Below are 15,884 nucleotides of genomic sequence, written 5' to 3' on the forward strand. Positions count from 1 at the left end.
GACTACAATTCCCAGGAGCCCCCTGCCAGCGTTCGCTGGCAGGGGGCTCCTGGGAATTGTAGTCCATGGACATCTGGGGGGCTGCAGTTTGACTACCCCTGACGTAGACTATATTGAATCTTTTTTCCCCTCCTGATGTGCTAGTTTTCTGCATCCGGGGAGAATTTTTTTGAAAGAAATCCCCCCCTACCTATCACTTAACAAGACAATGATCCTGAATTCTGCTCTTTATTCTGTCTGAGAGCTCATTTTACAAATACTTTTATTCACATAGTATTGTAGAATCACTACTGTTGCATCAGATAGTATTCTTTTGGGGAGTCCACCCCCAAATCTGCATTGCACAGGCACAAATGGACCTTTTTTATCCCTGCATATAGCAAGATGTGTGTACCCTTCTGTTACATTTGGTGCAAAAGATAACTGCCTTCTTTGTGTAAATTCTCTTCTCTGGAACCAGTCTGCTTTTGAGTTGCTTAAAAATCACTCCCCTCTTTGATAATAGCCTTGAAACACCTTTATCAAATCAGCCAGTGTTTCAAATTCAAGCTTTCAGCTCACACAGAGTTCTTCTTTGGGGAGGCTTAATAAGCAACACTGGCTACATGCACTAAAATTTAATCCATCAGAGTTTGACTGTTCTCTTTTAAAACAGAGGAGTTGAAGGACTTGAACTGGAGGCATATTAATGGTACAAAATTCAGCATGGACTAGAGCAGGGGTAGTCAAACTGCGTCCCTCCAGATGTCCATGGACTACAATTCCCATGAGCCCCTGCCAGCATTCGCTGGCAGGGGATCATGGGAATTGTAGTCCATGGACATCTGGAGGGACGCAGTTTGACTACTCCTGGACTAGAGAATCTCCCAAGGTAAAAATGGCCCCAGATCCGTTCAAAGTGACACAGCTGCTATCTCTCTTAATCTGAAAGGATTTACCCCATCCCCTCCTCTCTGGCCAACAAGTATATCAACAATTGTATGTTCATAATACAGCCAGTATATAATAGGGCAACTTTGGCAGAAAGAGAGGGAGAAGCTGTTTCCCCCCCCCCTCTTCTCCTGAAAAGGAAGCACAGATGTGAAGGAAATTCTAGAAGGTCTCTACACCTTTTTAAATGAATCACAACAGAACCATAATAGCAGGTTGAAGAGGCCCAGAAGGATTTAAGACGGCATTAGCCAACGAATGTTTGAAAGGTGCATGCATTTTTAAAAAGGTATAATCTTTGGACGCTGTTTAGTTTCCTTTAGATGACCCAAGAAAATGGGGAGGGTACGCAGACCTTCAGCTGCTGGCACTGGAATAGTCAGTCCTAAAATATAAGTTTGTATTTAGGACTGCCTAGGAAGGACATCCATGCATGTGAAAAACAGATTAAAATTACATACATAATCCTCATAGTGGCAGAATGGTGCTGAAAAGTTTGTCAATTGGATCCTTTGAATTCTGTAAGATGATAGTTCAGGTTTCCCCTGGGAGAATGCATGCCTGCTTCCAGAGACACTTCCCGTGGTCAGGAGAACCAAGTCATAGAATCTAGCCCTAAATCTCCTGCTGATCGGTGTTACAAAAATATGCCCCAGCCGGTCTCTGATTTGTGGCCCCTCCCTTCCTCCCTTGGTTATTGAAGATTTCCTGAGAGCTCAGTTGGTTGATGGGTCGGAATCAGATGGCTCGTTCTCCGCCGGCCACAGTTCCAAACCAGCATGAAACTGTGATCCGGGACCCTGGATTGGTAGGCACACCACAGTTTATTAGCTCTTCCGATTTGGACGTCACAACCGACTCTGGGTTTTCAGGAAGCCGGAAGTCTTCAGAAGAATAGATTCAGGGTGTAAGCACTCGAGAGTTAAAAGCTCCATTCCTTAAATACCTGTCGAAGGGAGCTTGGATTCTTGGAAGCTGGTATCCTGATAAGGTCGCTGGCTTCTAAAGGAGTTACTGGATTCCGATCTAGCTCTTCTACCCCAGGCCTAAACGTCTTCTGACGTCTTCAGGGTGCCTGAGCTGGGCAGACAGCAGAGAAGAGAGGTTACGAGCCCAAGGACTGGCAAGATTTGTTCCTGTAACAAAGGCTTTGAATGTCTAAAACAGGGGTAGTCAAACTGCGGCCCTCCAGATGTCCATGGACTACAATTCCCAGGAACCCCTGCCAGCATTCGCTGGCAGGGGCTCCTGGGAATTGTAGTCCATGGACATCTGAAGGGCCGCAGTTTGACTACCCCTGGTCTAAAAGAAGCCACAGTCTGCCGGGTGAGCATTGCGCAAATTGTCCTAACAACAAGCCTCGGCATTCTAGAAATTATATCAGGCCGTCGATGATGTCTGATTCACAGGGCGGAAGAAACAGCAGATGCATTGAGAGTGTCAAACTAGGATCCGGGGGGGCCCAGAATCACATCTCTCCCAGGGAGGTTTGCTCTTCATTATGAGGTCTGTGAATTTATTATGAGGCATACCAGCGTGGTGTCGTGGTTAAGAGCGGCAGCGTCTAATCTGGAGAAGCGGGTTTTGATTCCCCCCGCTCCTCCCCCTCCTCCACATGCAGCCAGCTGGGTGACCTTGGGCTAGTCACAGTTCTCTTAGGCCTGTTCTCACAGAGCAGTTCTTTTAGGGCTCTCTCAGCCCCATCTACCTCACAGGGTGGCTGTTGTGGGGAGAGGAAGGGGAAAGTGCTTGTAAGCTGCTTTGGTACAAAAAAACCAGCCCTCCTCCTCCTTGTAAGTGACTTTGGACTGCTGTTCCTCACAGAGTTTATCACGATGCCATTAAAGCTGTTTTGGTTTGTTTTATTTATTTATTCATATTGCAGTTTATTTGCCACTGCTCTTGGATTGCAAGAATTAAACAGGAGGGGGGGACTTTGCCAAGATGGCCCAACTGACACTGATAGTTAATGGAAAAACAGAAGAGGTATTCCAAGAACAATGGGGCCCTTATCTGAATTATTTAAGAAGATAAACTAAAAAGGGACACTAAAGGGGAAATAAGTGTAACAAATGAAGAGCATACTCTCTCTTTCTTTGTATTAACAATTTATATTATTTGTTCTGTTTCTATATTTTTATCTTTATGAAAATAAAAATATACATTAAAAAAAACAGGAGGGGGGAACGATGGATTCTGTTCCTAAACATCTATATTATATTTATATATATATTTATATTTATATATTCCCACTGTCATGAAGGGAGTTCATAGTTTGAGGAAGAGTGCTTGCCCTCGAAAGCTCACGCCTTGAATAAATCTTTGTTGGTCTTAAAGGGGCCACTGGACCTATTCTGGTTGAGAGAGTGAGATAAAAAGCTCTTGTCTAAATTCTTACCTAAATATGGCAACAAAAATATATTGAGCATCTGTTCTTGGGCTTTGAAACCTGTAACTGTTTTTTTTTTTTTTTGGGGGGGGGGAGATGGGGACAACTGGCTAAGACTGGATTAAAATTCTGTGGCAAGATGTGGGCAGGTTGGTTTGTCTGTGACCCCCTCTCAAACAGCACCAAAGGATGTTCCAGGACCGCGTGAAAGCCCCCCAAGTTCCATTTCCTCAATGGCCATCTGCTCCAAGCAGCCGTTCTTGCCCAATCAATACGATCCTTGGGGATGTATGATCCTCAGGGACTTCCAGATGTCCCCAGGGGAAGGCAGCTTTGAGACCGAATCCCCGTCCCTTGCTTTCTCAAAGCACCCTTGACCACCAGGTCCCTGTTATGACTGAGCGACGCTGAGCTCGTTCTGAATCACCCGACGATTATGTCTGCCGGGGTATGGGAAACGGACGGTTTTAAATGCTGCGAGAATCTTTTTTATCGCTACAGGAAATGACAGCTCGTTAAAAAAAAAACACCCTGACCATTAAAGCTGTTTACATCACCGTCTAGAGGGGGGGCGGGGGGTAGTAAGACATTGTTTTAGGGTTCAGAGAACGCAGGTGGAAGGGAAGCCGGCAGTTCCTTTTGATGGGGAGGAAAAATAGAACAATGCCTCACCTTTAAACTGTCCAGCACAGCATTTGCGTGGCGGTCCTTTTCCTACCGGGAGCCCCGCGGACTTGAGCGGGGTTCCCCCCCATAGGGACGGTCTAGCCTGCTTTGTACCTCAGTGTTCAGAACTGGGAACCTTCCTAGTTCTGTATGGCCAGAGGCTTAGCCGTGTGGTTCTGCAGCAGAACAACTAGGGGGGAGTCCTTTAGCACCTTGGAGTCCATCACGATGCTCAGGGAGCTTTGACTCTCGAAAGATTCGTGTTGGTCTTCAAGGTGTGAAAGGACTCCAGGCTAGCTTCCCGGTCTCTGTGGGTTTTCACAGCTCTTGTGGGCTTCAGGTGCCTCCAAGAGAGTAGCCGCCCCAGAGCCCTTCCATTGGCCTTCTGATATCTTCCCTATTTGTCGGCACATCTGTAACGCACATGTACTTTATCCTCAAAAGACTGCAGCCTTGGGTGACTTTTCTCCTTGGGGTTGGGGGGAGAGGTGGGTAAATGTTCTCAGACTCCTTTCCCCTCCGCCCCCCAGCCACGCATGCATTTTGTGGACCAGGAAGATGGAAGGGCATCTCCAGAGCTCTCTTTTCAGGTTGAAAGTAGGCGAAGGCTAGTCACCGTGGTACGCACAAGTGTGGAGGGGACGTGCGTTTGGGTCCCCATTCAGCCCCGGGGGTCACTGCCAACCCCCCTCGTCCCTCTCAGTGCCCCTGGTGCTCGGGGCAGCCACATGGCTTCAGGACGTGACTCTACGCCTTAACGCCCACCCCGTTATCCTCGCCATGTCAGTATGAGGTTGGTTAAGCCAGAAAAATAAGTGTCAGGTTTGTAGCTGAAGAATCCACGAAGAGATGACCTCCGCCAGCTGTTTTTATTCTGGACTTTTTTTTATAGAGTCTGGTGCGGAGTTATTAAAGCAGCACCATCCAATCAGTGAAATAACTTTGGCCTCGTCTCTCGAGACTCTGGAAACCTTAAGTGAAACATTATTTTTAGGACTTTGTCTGCAGCGAGGCAGGTTGGAAGCAGATGTCATGGCAGACCTGGGGCTTCCACTGAAAAGAGCAGCTGCGTGTCTGGCTCTTCTGCTCCGTCCCCAGGCGACTCTGCTCTCGAAAGCAGGTTGTTGAAATGGTGTCTGGGAAAGGAAGGGGAGGGGTGGAGGAAGACAGGGCAACCCTCGTTCCAAGTGCATCGGGCCAGATTTAGGGCTTGTAAGTCTGTCAAAACGTGGCCTGTATGGCCCAGGCCAGCCTGTTCTTGTCAGCTCTCAGAAGTGAAGCGGGGTCAGCCTGGCGACTGCTTGGATGGGAGACCTTCGAGGAACACCAAGGTGACTTGGCAGAGGCAAGCAGTGGCAAGCCTCCTCTGGCTGGTCTTCTCCCCCCCTCCCCATCCCATTGCAAAGATCGTTAAAAGAGTATATTCAGACAAATGTGACTTTGTGACTCGCTCTGAAGTCACCCATCAGCACATGCCTTTTGGGACGTCTTGAGGGTAGGCTTTGTGAGCACGCTCAGCATTTCTCTCCCCATCCTTCAAGGCAGCCTGTGTCAGCGATCTGTGGGGCCAGCACTTTTCCGGAAGGAAAGGCTCCTGCTGTCCCTCGCTGGGTGCTAGGGGAATCCTGTGCAGAGTTGCTCCAGTCCAAGCCCTTTGAAATTGCTAAGCATTTGGGAGTCACTAAACAAGGCCGATGCGGGGTAAATTCAGGGCAGATAGAAAAGGAGATGCCTCTTTGTGCTCCGCTGGCCACGTTGCAAGTGAAGTGCTAACTTCAGCAACTTCCACAGGAGAAAAAGCCCACTGGTGGGCATTAGCTATATCCAGAGCAGTTGGCAGGGGGCTGAAACGGGGACGTTTAGGTCGTTGGGAACTCTCAGCCACAAACAGGACAGGAGGGGAATTCTGACCTCTTGGCCACCGGCCCCTTTTGCTCTGAAAACCCAGCGCCTCTGTCCGGGTTTCACATGTGCAATGGGGGTGGGTTTGTCAGCCTTTCGGAGTAAGATAGGCCTGGAGCTTTGCTTCAGAGTAGGACTTAAATCATTCTGTGCATTATGCTGCTGTGTGCAACCTGTGTTGGGAGGGGTGGCACACGTGCATGGGGCTAGTGAATGCGGCACCCCCAAATTCTGCATTACGTGCATGTTTGTGAGCAGAATAAATCTTACCAAGGGGTAATTCTGCGTGCCGTAAAACTGTCTTAATGGAGGCACTGTGTCCTCGAGGGCAAGAGGGATGGGGCTGGTGGAATTTATTAGGCAAAAGGGCAAGGGTCATAGGGCCGAGGGTCAGGGTGCTGTGGAGAAGCCCCCCTGGCTAGGAGAACCCAGCTTCACCGGTTCCACCTTTCTCCAGCCGTTTGCTTTGAGCCTTCATTGAACACGGGCACCACCTCCTACTTTCCTGGATCACAAGGACTAGAAACACACCTCTCTTTTAAAAAACTACAGCCTTCAGAAGCACGGAATCCAGGCTGCAGAAGTCTTGTTACACTTTTGGCCCTGGAGGATCCAGTCCCGAAAAACAAAGCTCGTCTTAACGCAAGTGAAAGTGGCCAGAATTGCTAAAAGCCACTGGGTCCATTCTCAAAGGGCAGCAAATTTTGGGCAGGGTGGAGCCATCCAGCTTTGAAACAAAGAGCCAGCAGAGTTGACTGCAGGCCGGATTGTAGCCTCCACTTGGAACCGTTTGCCGTGGGTGGCTCAGGATGAGAAGGGGCAGCCAAGGCCAGTGACCCATTTGGCTGTTGAAATGAAGGACAGTCGTCTCCCTGACGCTACCAACTGGCAGCGACTATTTCCAAATCCCGATTAAGGACGCATTTGGCGGATGCGAGAGCGTAGCGGAAAGACAGTAGTCCAAAGTGATTTCATCTAACCATTGAGGAAGGTGTAAGAGAATCATACAAATTTCCATGGGGAAAGGGAAGGGAGAAATTCCAGCCCGTGGAGGTGATGCTTTAATGCAGGGATCCTCAACCTGTGGTCCTCCAGATGTTCATGGACTACAATTCCCATGAGCCCCTGCCAGCGTTTGCTGGCAGGGGCTCATGGGAATTGTAGTCCATGAACATCTGGGGGACCACAGGTTGAGGATCCCTGCTTTAATGTTCATAGGATGATGAGAAACAAATTTATGCATTAAGGATTTCTGTGGTGGGACGGCTGCATGCCAGCTGGGGAGAGCCTGCACCCAAATCCCCACCTGGCTGAAAAGTGCACCAAAGGATCTTGGGCTACTGGCTTTCCCCACAGAGTGGCTGTGGTGAAAGGTGCATTCCTCCTGCTCTTTTTGAGGATGGTTGCAGACATGATACCGTTGTCTCGTGCTGGGATTCATGAGAGCCAATTTGTTGCAGTGGTTAAGAGTGGTGGCTTCTAATCTGGCGAACTGGGTTTGGTTCCCCGCTCCTCCACATGCAGCTAGCTGGGTGACCTTGGGCTAGTCACAGTCCTAATAGTGCTGTTTTCACAGGGCAGTGATATCAGGGCTCTCTCAGCCCCCCCCCCCCCCAATACCTCTCAGGGTGTCTGTTGTGGGGAGAGGAAGGGAAGGCGATTGGAAGCCGCTTTGAGACCACTTTTGGTTGAGAAAAGCAGGGTACAAACTCTTCTTCTTGTTCTTTGTTTTCATAAAGCGAATGTGACCAGTCCTTTTTGGGGAATTTTATAGATGATAACTAAATTATAAAAGCAAATCCTGCCCAGCAGTTTGTCAGGATATTTTAACCCCGTGAAAATTAAATATGTTATGTGCCTATGTTACGATGCAGAACTTTGCGACAGAGGAAAATTGTAATGCTTTTAAAAGATACACACACACACACCCAGAACACAAAAGTGATTTTTCTGAATATACTCTATTCAGGCTATAGTCTGCCATGCTCATGGGACAGATTCTGAAAAATGGGTATTCCTAACAGTTGTATTTTACCATTTCACAGTTTTAAAGTGCAAGTTAGGCAACATTTACAATATGTAGGATTCTCTGCTCAGTTCTTGACTGGTGTTCTGTAGCAATCCTTAATTATATAGAGAGGAAGAATTCACAGGTCTTGATTCCGTTTCTTTTGTTCATGACATCAGAGTGGTTCCCAAAATGCTCGTTTGCTTCTCAAACCTCTAATTTTTTATTAAGTTCTTAGTCAACTCAAAAGCTCAGGGAAATATGCTGTGGATTTCAGTAGCCGAGTGTATTGAGCACTGTGGGATCATGGCAATACGTTTTGGGGGGTTGTTTTTGAATGAAACTGAATTATTAAACTCGAGGTATTATGTGCTCGAGGCACGAGTAATTCAAAGTTAAGTACTTTTCATTCAGTCGTATCAAGAGAAGTGATCACATACCTACATGCAGTCCGTTGAAATGACTTGGGCTTAAAAACATTCTCAGAACCATAAAATGAAGACAGTAGAAATGATCGTGCTACTTCTGGGTAGTACACATTTTCCTCTAGCATAGTGTGTCATTCCCAAGACAAAAACCGATTTCTTTATTAGTGATGAGGATATTGTGCAGATAAACAACTTTTACAACGCTTAAATAGTTATACAAATATATATATTATAAATACATGTATAAGTGTATTGTCAGATTTATCATAAAGTGGGGCAAAGTTTGACCAACTGCAGTAAACCGACAGAAATTGTAAGGCTGCTGAAAATATTTTAACAGGTTGAAGGGGGAAAAAAAATTCTCAGCAGGATTTTGAATATTTCCAGCGTTGATATTTCAGGGGGCTTTGTTTTGTTTTAATACAGTCCTCCGTAGCTTCTAATTACAGTCCTCTGATTCTTAATAGCCGATATGAATGGAAATTATTGTTTGCGTTGAAGTTGGAAGAAAATGGTTTATCAGGAACAGAGAAGTTTTTTAAGTGGGTGACTGATAGCTCCTGGTAGGAGGCAGGGCACCCATCTACGCACATTTTGGGGGTAGTTTTGCCATAAGCTCCATGTCTCTATATCTAGGAAGCTGTACCATCCGGAAACCTACGCAACGCTCAACCAGCCCCGGAAGGCGCAGGGTAGTGATGCCGGGCGTACGTGTTGCTTCGGTCACTGCTGCGGCTCATGAAAGCCAATTCCTGGAAATCACATTTGGAACGGCTGCAGCATCGAGGTGACCCATGCAGCTTTATCCAAGGCGATAGTGAAATACATCTTGAAAGAGAACCCAGTTGCTGGGTTGATGGAGCTCTTAAAATATCTTTTAAAACCCTGAACATTTAGTCCAGCTGAGAGCTTTCATTCTTCTGTAACATTCATGACAAAGCAATTTCAGCAGGTTTTGTGGCATTCTGGAAGATTATATTTTATTGATCGATTTTTATTTATTTGTATTTACATATTTATACACCGCCTTTCCCTTGCAACTCAGGCCAGTTTACAGAGAATATAAAACCATAAGAGAGTTGCAGTATAAGTTCGATAACTACATCAATTGATAAAAGCAGGGAATAACAGCAATAACAATAACATCATTAATAACTAATAACTTCAGTTTCTTCTTTAAAAAAAAATGGCTACTGAACAAAGGTGTTTTATTTCCCCTGTTTAAAAAAACCCACAATGACGTTATCATCTCGATTTCTTGAACAAGCTGAAAGGTTTTGTAGTGTAAGAAACAGCCCCCTCCCCAAGACAGCAAAACAACTTATTAAAATTATATTGTGCGATAGATTTACAAGATTGTCCTTCAGCACCATTTTCTCATACGGGGTGGGGAGGGGGAGAATGTAAACGAGAGAAGAGAATAAAACTTTGATTTGCTTTGAGAAATCTTCTCAACCCTGTAAGCTGGAGCCCTTCCTTCAGCAATTAATGGAGCTGGTCTCTCCTATTGAAAGAGCTGGGCGATTCTGGCCAGTCATCCAACTTTCACTGTCAAAATGTTCATAACTTTAAAAGTTTTTGCAGTAAAGGTTACCTTTCGGTAGCTGTTTCTTCGCCGGGGCTTCTGTGTCATCTGAAAACCAAACCCGAGTGCGATTTTTCTGAAAGCGGTGACTCGTTTCTCCGGGCGAGTCATTCCCGAGAATTTCTGTGGGGTGATCAGTCTTGGCCCAGCCGGCAAGATGCTTCCCTTCCTTTGCAAAACCTTGTCTTTAAACCTCAAAATGTCCAGTTCTGAAGTGGGTTCTTGATCTGAACTGGGCTCCTTGAAGATCCTAAGTTTCCTAAGTAGTCACTTTACAGACTTTGGACAGCCGATGATGAACACGTTCCTCCCCCCCCCCCCCCCCGCAATGAATTATTGAAAGTTGTAGAGAACTGGATAAAATCCTGGATGAGATAGACAGGTAAAATATATTTGAGTGTAAGTCATAGTTTTGTGTAAACAAAGGTAATATTTAATAGTAAAGAAACGGCACTATTAAAGAAATTCCCCTTAGTTACAGGAACACTAAAAGAAACCTTTGTAGCAGATGTCAGGTCCTTTTCAGCACCTCATTTAAAAAAAAAACTCTTTAATATTTGATTTTAGTGCCTCTTGGTGTCACTGTCAGCATCTGGTGCCAGGCTACTGAAAGGGTACTTTTAAGGATGATGACCGCAAGAAACATCCTAGAATTCATAAGATCCCCTCTTCTTGTAGTGGGGTGGGACGAGTAAAACTAAAAGTTGAATTAATAAAGGTCGCTCTCAACCCTTGCAATGCCCTTTAAGAATGATGCAGCTTTCAGTTTCTTAAATTGTGCCTATTTCTAAGACCAGTGATTAAAATGTATTAAGGGTGCGGGTGTATGTGACTTCTCCCCTGCCTTCCTAAAAAATAAAAAAAAGAGAAGAGGCCAGAATCCAGTTTTGGAAAATAGTTGGTGGACCATCATAAATGGCAGTTTTGAGTTTTAGGCAATACTTTTAACTTGAAGAAAGTGGGGTGTTATTCCTCCCTTTTGAACGCCTGGTTTTCTTGTTGGTGTTTTGTTTTTTAATTTGAAGAGCCTTAAGTTCAGAATTTTTCTTTACATCCATCGGCATCGTTTCTTAACTTGCTGTTTTCCAAGGAGGTCAGATCTGGGCTTTCTCTCCCCCTCCCCCCCCCCATCACCACCACCACCATAATTTTACCATCACAACAGTCTTGCGAGGTGGGTTAAACTGAGAGATAGGGAGCAGATCAAGGAAAGCCCGCAGGGCTGCCTTGATTTGGACCCAAATCTCTCTCCAAACTAGGAGGCCTGGCAACAGAATCTGAAAGAGCAGATAGACCCAAGCCCCTTTTTGATTGCACAGGAGCAGAAATTTCCCTGCAGAAAAGGGTGGGTGGGTTAATTTAGCCATACAGCACTTCAGGACAACACACATGCCTACCACTTTCCTTTCCCATGCCTCCCCCGGGATTAAACCCAGTTTAAGTGGCCGATGCATCAGCGTTGTGGTTACCCCTCTTCTGGGCTCTGTGCTTCAAGGACATGCAGGGGAGTACCTAGTTTTGGCCTGTGGAGTGTCTGTCTGCTCCAGGGGTAGTCAAACTGCGGCCCTTCAGATGTCCGTGGACTACAATTCCCATGAGCCCCTGCCAGCTGGCAGGGGCTCATGGGAATTGTAGTCCACGGACATCTGGAGGGCCGCAGTTTGACTACCCCTGGTCTGCTCAATCGTGGGGACCCCTTACCCAATACCCTGTGAAAGGTGTTGCATGCATCGGGCTTCCTTGCCCCCTTTCTGAAGGTCGGAGGACAACTTGGCCTACCCCCCTTCCCCATCCCGTTGGGAAGCCAAAGGGCTCAATCGGGGAAGCTTGATCAGCGTTCCATCTGCCTCCCGGGACAAGGTGCGTTTATGGAGTGTCATTTCTCTGCACAGTCATCGGCCATAAAGCCCTGCCGTGATTCAGAGGCAAGGCTCAGCTCTTCCTTTGTTCCTTCAACCTTTTGTTAATTGCCTGCTTGCTTGCTTGCTTGCTTTCCTTCCTTCTTCTTTTTTTTTAAACATTGCTTGACTCTCTTTTTTTCCTCTCCCCCTTCTCCTGGTGGGAGGTGTCTCTGGAATGGGCCAGTGCCTTCCCTTTTGGACATCAATGACGCGGGAATTGCCCTAATAAGGACCTGGTTTGAGTAAGGGACCTCCCCTCTTGGAGCCGATGGGGGCAAGTCACAGGGGTGGGGTGTGGGGGGGGGGGAGGCGGGCAGTTTCTTTTTTAAACTGGGGCGAATGACACAAGCCCAAGTCATTTCCTTACTTAATCGGTTCAAACCAGTTCTTACAGGAACCCTCGGTGATAAATGGTTGGGACTTCTCAGAAGTCCCGGCACCGAGCTCCCGGCACTGCCCTGGTGCGCACACGGCTGGCTTTCCTGGCTCGGCCGGGCCTTGCCTTTCAGGAAGTGCTCTCCCTCCCACGGCATATAAAGCTTCTCCCCCTCTGCTGCCACTTTATCCTCTTAGCAGGCACTTGGCAGCCAGAGAACTCTCCTGCATTTTTTGGCTGTTTTCTCCCCTCTCTGTTTTTGGTTCTTCCACGCCAGCAGGGAAGCCAAGAGTACACGTGCTGCTTTGGGTTTTTTTTCTTTTTCTTTTGCTGCTTCCCTCTCCTCTTTGGTCCTTCCAGATGCCTCTGACCCCAGGGGCAATTTTGGACCTTTAGCTATGGTTTAAATTTAGGCGGTAAGTTTTGAATTTTTTTTTTCTTTTTTTCTTTTGCATATCCTCCCCCTCTTCCCGTTCCCTTTTCCAAATTTCCCATCTTGGGTCGGAACCGGGTTTCAGTGCCGTCCCGAGCGTAGGTCCTTCTCTTCAGAAGCCTTTCCGAGAATATTTGGAAGCCCAGCGGATGAAGCTGCACCACAAGGCGGATGGCGGCCCCCAGGTAAGAGATCTTTGCCTGTTCTCCCCCCTGCCCCCCCCATGCATCAGACCCATTTTCTAGGAGGGGGGGTGATAATTTGGGTTAAAGAGAGCTGGATGCCAGTCGTATATGAAACAAAACTTTTGAGGTTGATCAAAGTTAATAGGGAAGGAAATCATTCATCTCAGTAGTAATAAGAATTTAAAATATGGTTTCAGGGCTGATGTGTCAAGGGTGGGGGTGTTGATTCCTTGCTATGCCAGCAAATGTTAAAGCCTTTCAATTTGCATCATTTCCTACGGGCTAAAGATAGAAAACCACTCTTTTAACAGGAAGTATTAGAGGTAGAATTGACAAAGATTAGAGGTAGAATTGACCAACACCCAGAACCCTTCAGTTGGATTACCTGAAGAATTGCAATAGATCTTTCCAAGCCCTGGAAGGTTTTGTTACAAAGAAACTAAGCATGTTAAGAGTATCCCTCTCAAATACATTTTGGGCTAGTCTGCTGGTCCCACGTTGTGTGGTCCGGTCCCCCTGTCCCGTCCCCCCCCTGAACCTGTCCCGCCTTAATTCGTCCTAGAAAGGTACACGTCCTGGGGAGAAACAGACAAGGAAAGGAAACCAGATGGCAGAGGGAACTGGGTGAAAGTGTGAATGGATCAGTTGCTCACTACTGCCCTCCAGAGGGGGATACTTGGCTCGCAAGCCGCTCTTTCCCCCCCAAACCCTTCCCCGCAAAAGCTGTTCGAAGCTGCTTTTCTGCTGCGTCAGTTGCTGGTTGCACAAGGATCGCCAACCCGGAACATGCAGCAAACAAATAGGGGGGTGGGGAATCCCAAAGGGGATTGGCCTTCGGTGAAACCCAGTGGCCAGCCAATGGTTGCATTCCCGGTGGTGGTTGGGCCATTCTCCCCTTACCCTGTCCTGAGCTTGAACTCCTTGAATCCCCGCCAAGGAGCAGGAGGGAAGCAGAGAGCAGCCCACTCTTAACCCTTTGCATACTTTTAACAAGTTGAAACCTCTCTTGCCAAGCTGCATTCACTCCGGGATTTGTTTTTTTTTTTGGGGGGGGGAGATCAGTTTCACCCCAGCTGATTTGTGCAGCCTAATGAATTGTCCCCAAGACCCCCCCCCCCGGCACCCAGCAGCCTCTCCCCGACACAGCTTGCCTCCTGCCTGCCGCTCCACAGGTGTCCGCGGGGACATTCTTGCGTTTGACGTGGGGCAAGGAGAAGCCCCACCAGGCCTCAGATAGTTCCCAGATGCTCCCCGCCCCCTCTGCTTTTTTACAGCACTGAAGACAGGCAGAAAATTTGAGTAGGGAAATTTCCCTGTCTCTAGATGGAGAGACCCACAGGAATACAGGGAGGTGGGACTGTTTGGACCAGGTTAGTCAAACTGCGGCCCTCCAGATGTCCATGGACTACAATTCCCATGAGCCCCTGGCAGGGGCTCATGGGAATTGTAGTCCATGGACATCTGGAGGGCCGCAGTTTGACTACCCCTGGTTTGGACGCCTGAATCCACGAGAATTTCTGGCTGCCTTTGAACTAACCTGCGTTTCCCTTCTCTTTCTCTTCCTCCCTCGTCCACGGGGGGTTTTGTGTCTCCGCAGGGTGAAAACTGGCTCTCGTGGACATTTGAAAAATTGGTCATTGTGATGGTGTGCTATTTCATCTTGTCGATCATTAACTCCATGGCTCAGAGTTACGCCAAGCGGCTCCAGCAATTAAGGCCCTCTGAGGAGAAAACGAAATGAGCCGGGCAGAGGCGCAGGGAGGGGAGGGGTGAGCCCCTAACGTAATTCGGACATCCGGCTTCACTTAACTCTTTAAACCCCCCCCCCTTCCCCAAACAACAAAGAACAACTGGCATTATTTGAGGATAGGGGGTGGGGGTGGGGGCCCTTGTCAATCATCCTGGCTCCCCTTGCAGATGATTCTTTTAAAAAGTAATTCTGCCATTATTAAACCATCCACCTTGACCGACATTTGCCTGCTCAAGGTAACGTCCGCGCTTTCATTTGAATCTGGTCCCGGTTGGAACCTGAGCAGGGATGCTCCAACTCTTCTTTTTAACACAGTTTTGGGACTTTTCCTTGACAAACTGAGACGCTGGCAAAGCTTGCCGCTGAAGGTCGGCATTTCTCCCGGGTGCCCCCTCCCCCTCCTGCAAAATCTGACACCCAACTAGTCTTAGATCAGCCTCCCCCCCTCCCTGCGTGCATGTCCCTCCACGGTAACACTTTAAAAATCTCATTTTTCATTTGTGTTCATTTGCGGGGGGTGGGGAGCAGGGGGACGGGCCGGCGGGACATTTTTAAACTTCATAATGGTTGTGAGCAGAGAGACAGACTCTGTCAAGCTGCCGTCTTTTTTTTTTTTTTTAATCCTGTATATTTAGAATGAAGCTAAGACGATAAAATTTATGAAATCAACTTGGATCATTCCAGACCTTGTTGTCTTGGTCTTTTAAAGCACCCCTAACCTCCCTGCCCTGGACTCCCATCTCTTCTTGTATTCTCGTCTTTCCAGTCGTGTCCTTGCAATCAAATGCTTTCTGTAGCCCTTCAGGTGTTCTTGAATTTTTCCCAAGGACTTCCTGCTTGGCCGAAGGTAACAGAAAGCATGGATCTTGAAACGGCTCAGTTAATTTTGTCGACTTAACTGAAAATTCGTAGCGTGTCTGTGTGTGTGTGTGTGTGTGTGTGTGTGTGTGTGTGTGTGTTTTAATGGGCTAATTCTTTCGATGTTTGCCTAGCATCGTTAGGAAATGCCAAGAAGATGCTTTTGTCCGGTGCAGGAAAGGTAAAAGGAATAAACAGCATTGAAATATATCTTTAAGATGCCTTTTTTTTTTTTTACCTTGATGTCAAGCAGCGTATTTTTAGGTTGTGTTGTCATTTTTTTTAAATTTTCCCTTTCTTTCCAACTCCTGTTTCTTTTCTACAAATTGGAGACTGTTCTGGTCATTTCCCAGAATGCCAAGAAGTAGCATGTCCCTCCGCAGTGTTTGCCTTGTTTGGGGACTGCTCTCCCCTCCTCACTTTATTCTGTGTGCCTTCATAGGTGCTACACTTCTTTTCAAAGAACGTCAATC

At 47.2% G+C, this 15,884-nt stretch overlaps 1 protein-coding gene across 2 annotated transcripts in view; it reads left to right on the top strand.

The window, feature by feature from the left end:
* Window positions 1–15,228, top strand: part of VMP1 (vacuole membrane protein 1) — a 119,898-nt gene extending 104,670 nt beyond the window's left edge. The window contains exons 11-12 of one of the 2 annotated variants that reach the window (XM_077311358.1): window positions 12,704–12,803; window positions 14,401–15,228. In XM_077311358.1, the coding sequence (XP_077167473.1) occupies window positions 12,704–12,803; window positions 14,401–14,544 (244 nt within the window). In that variant the 3' untranslated portion in view covers window positions 14,545–15,228. Of the gene's footprint in view, window positions 1–8,959; window positions 9,109–12,703; window positions 12,804–14,400 lie in introns of those variants that run through there. The other variant, XM_077311359.1, reaches the window with a different exon arrangement.
* Window positions 15,229–15,884: the final 656 nt, after the last annotated feature.

Source organism: Paroedura picta, chromosome 15 (assembly GCF_049243985.1).
Source record: "Paroedura picta isolate Pp20150507F chromosome 15, Ppicta_v3.0, whole genome shotgun sequence".
NCBI lineage: Eukaryota > Metazoa > Chordata > Lepidosauria > Squamata > Gekkonidae > Paroedura > Paroedura picta.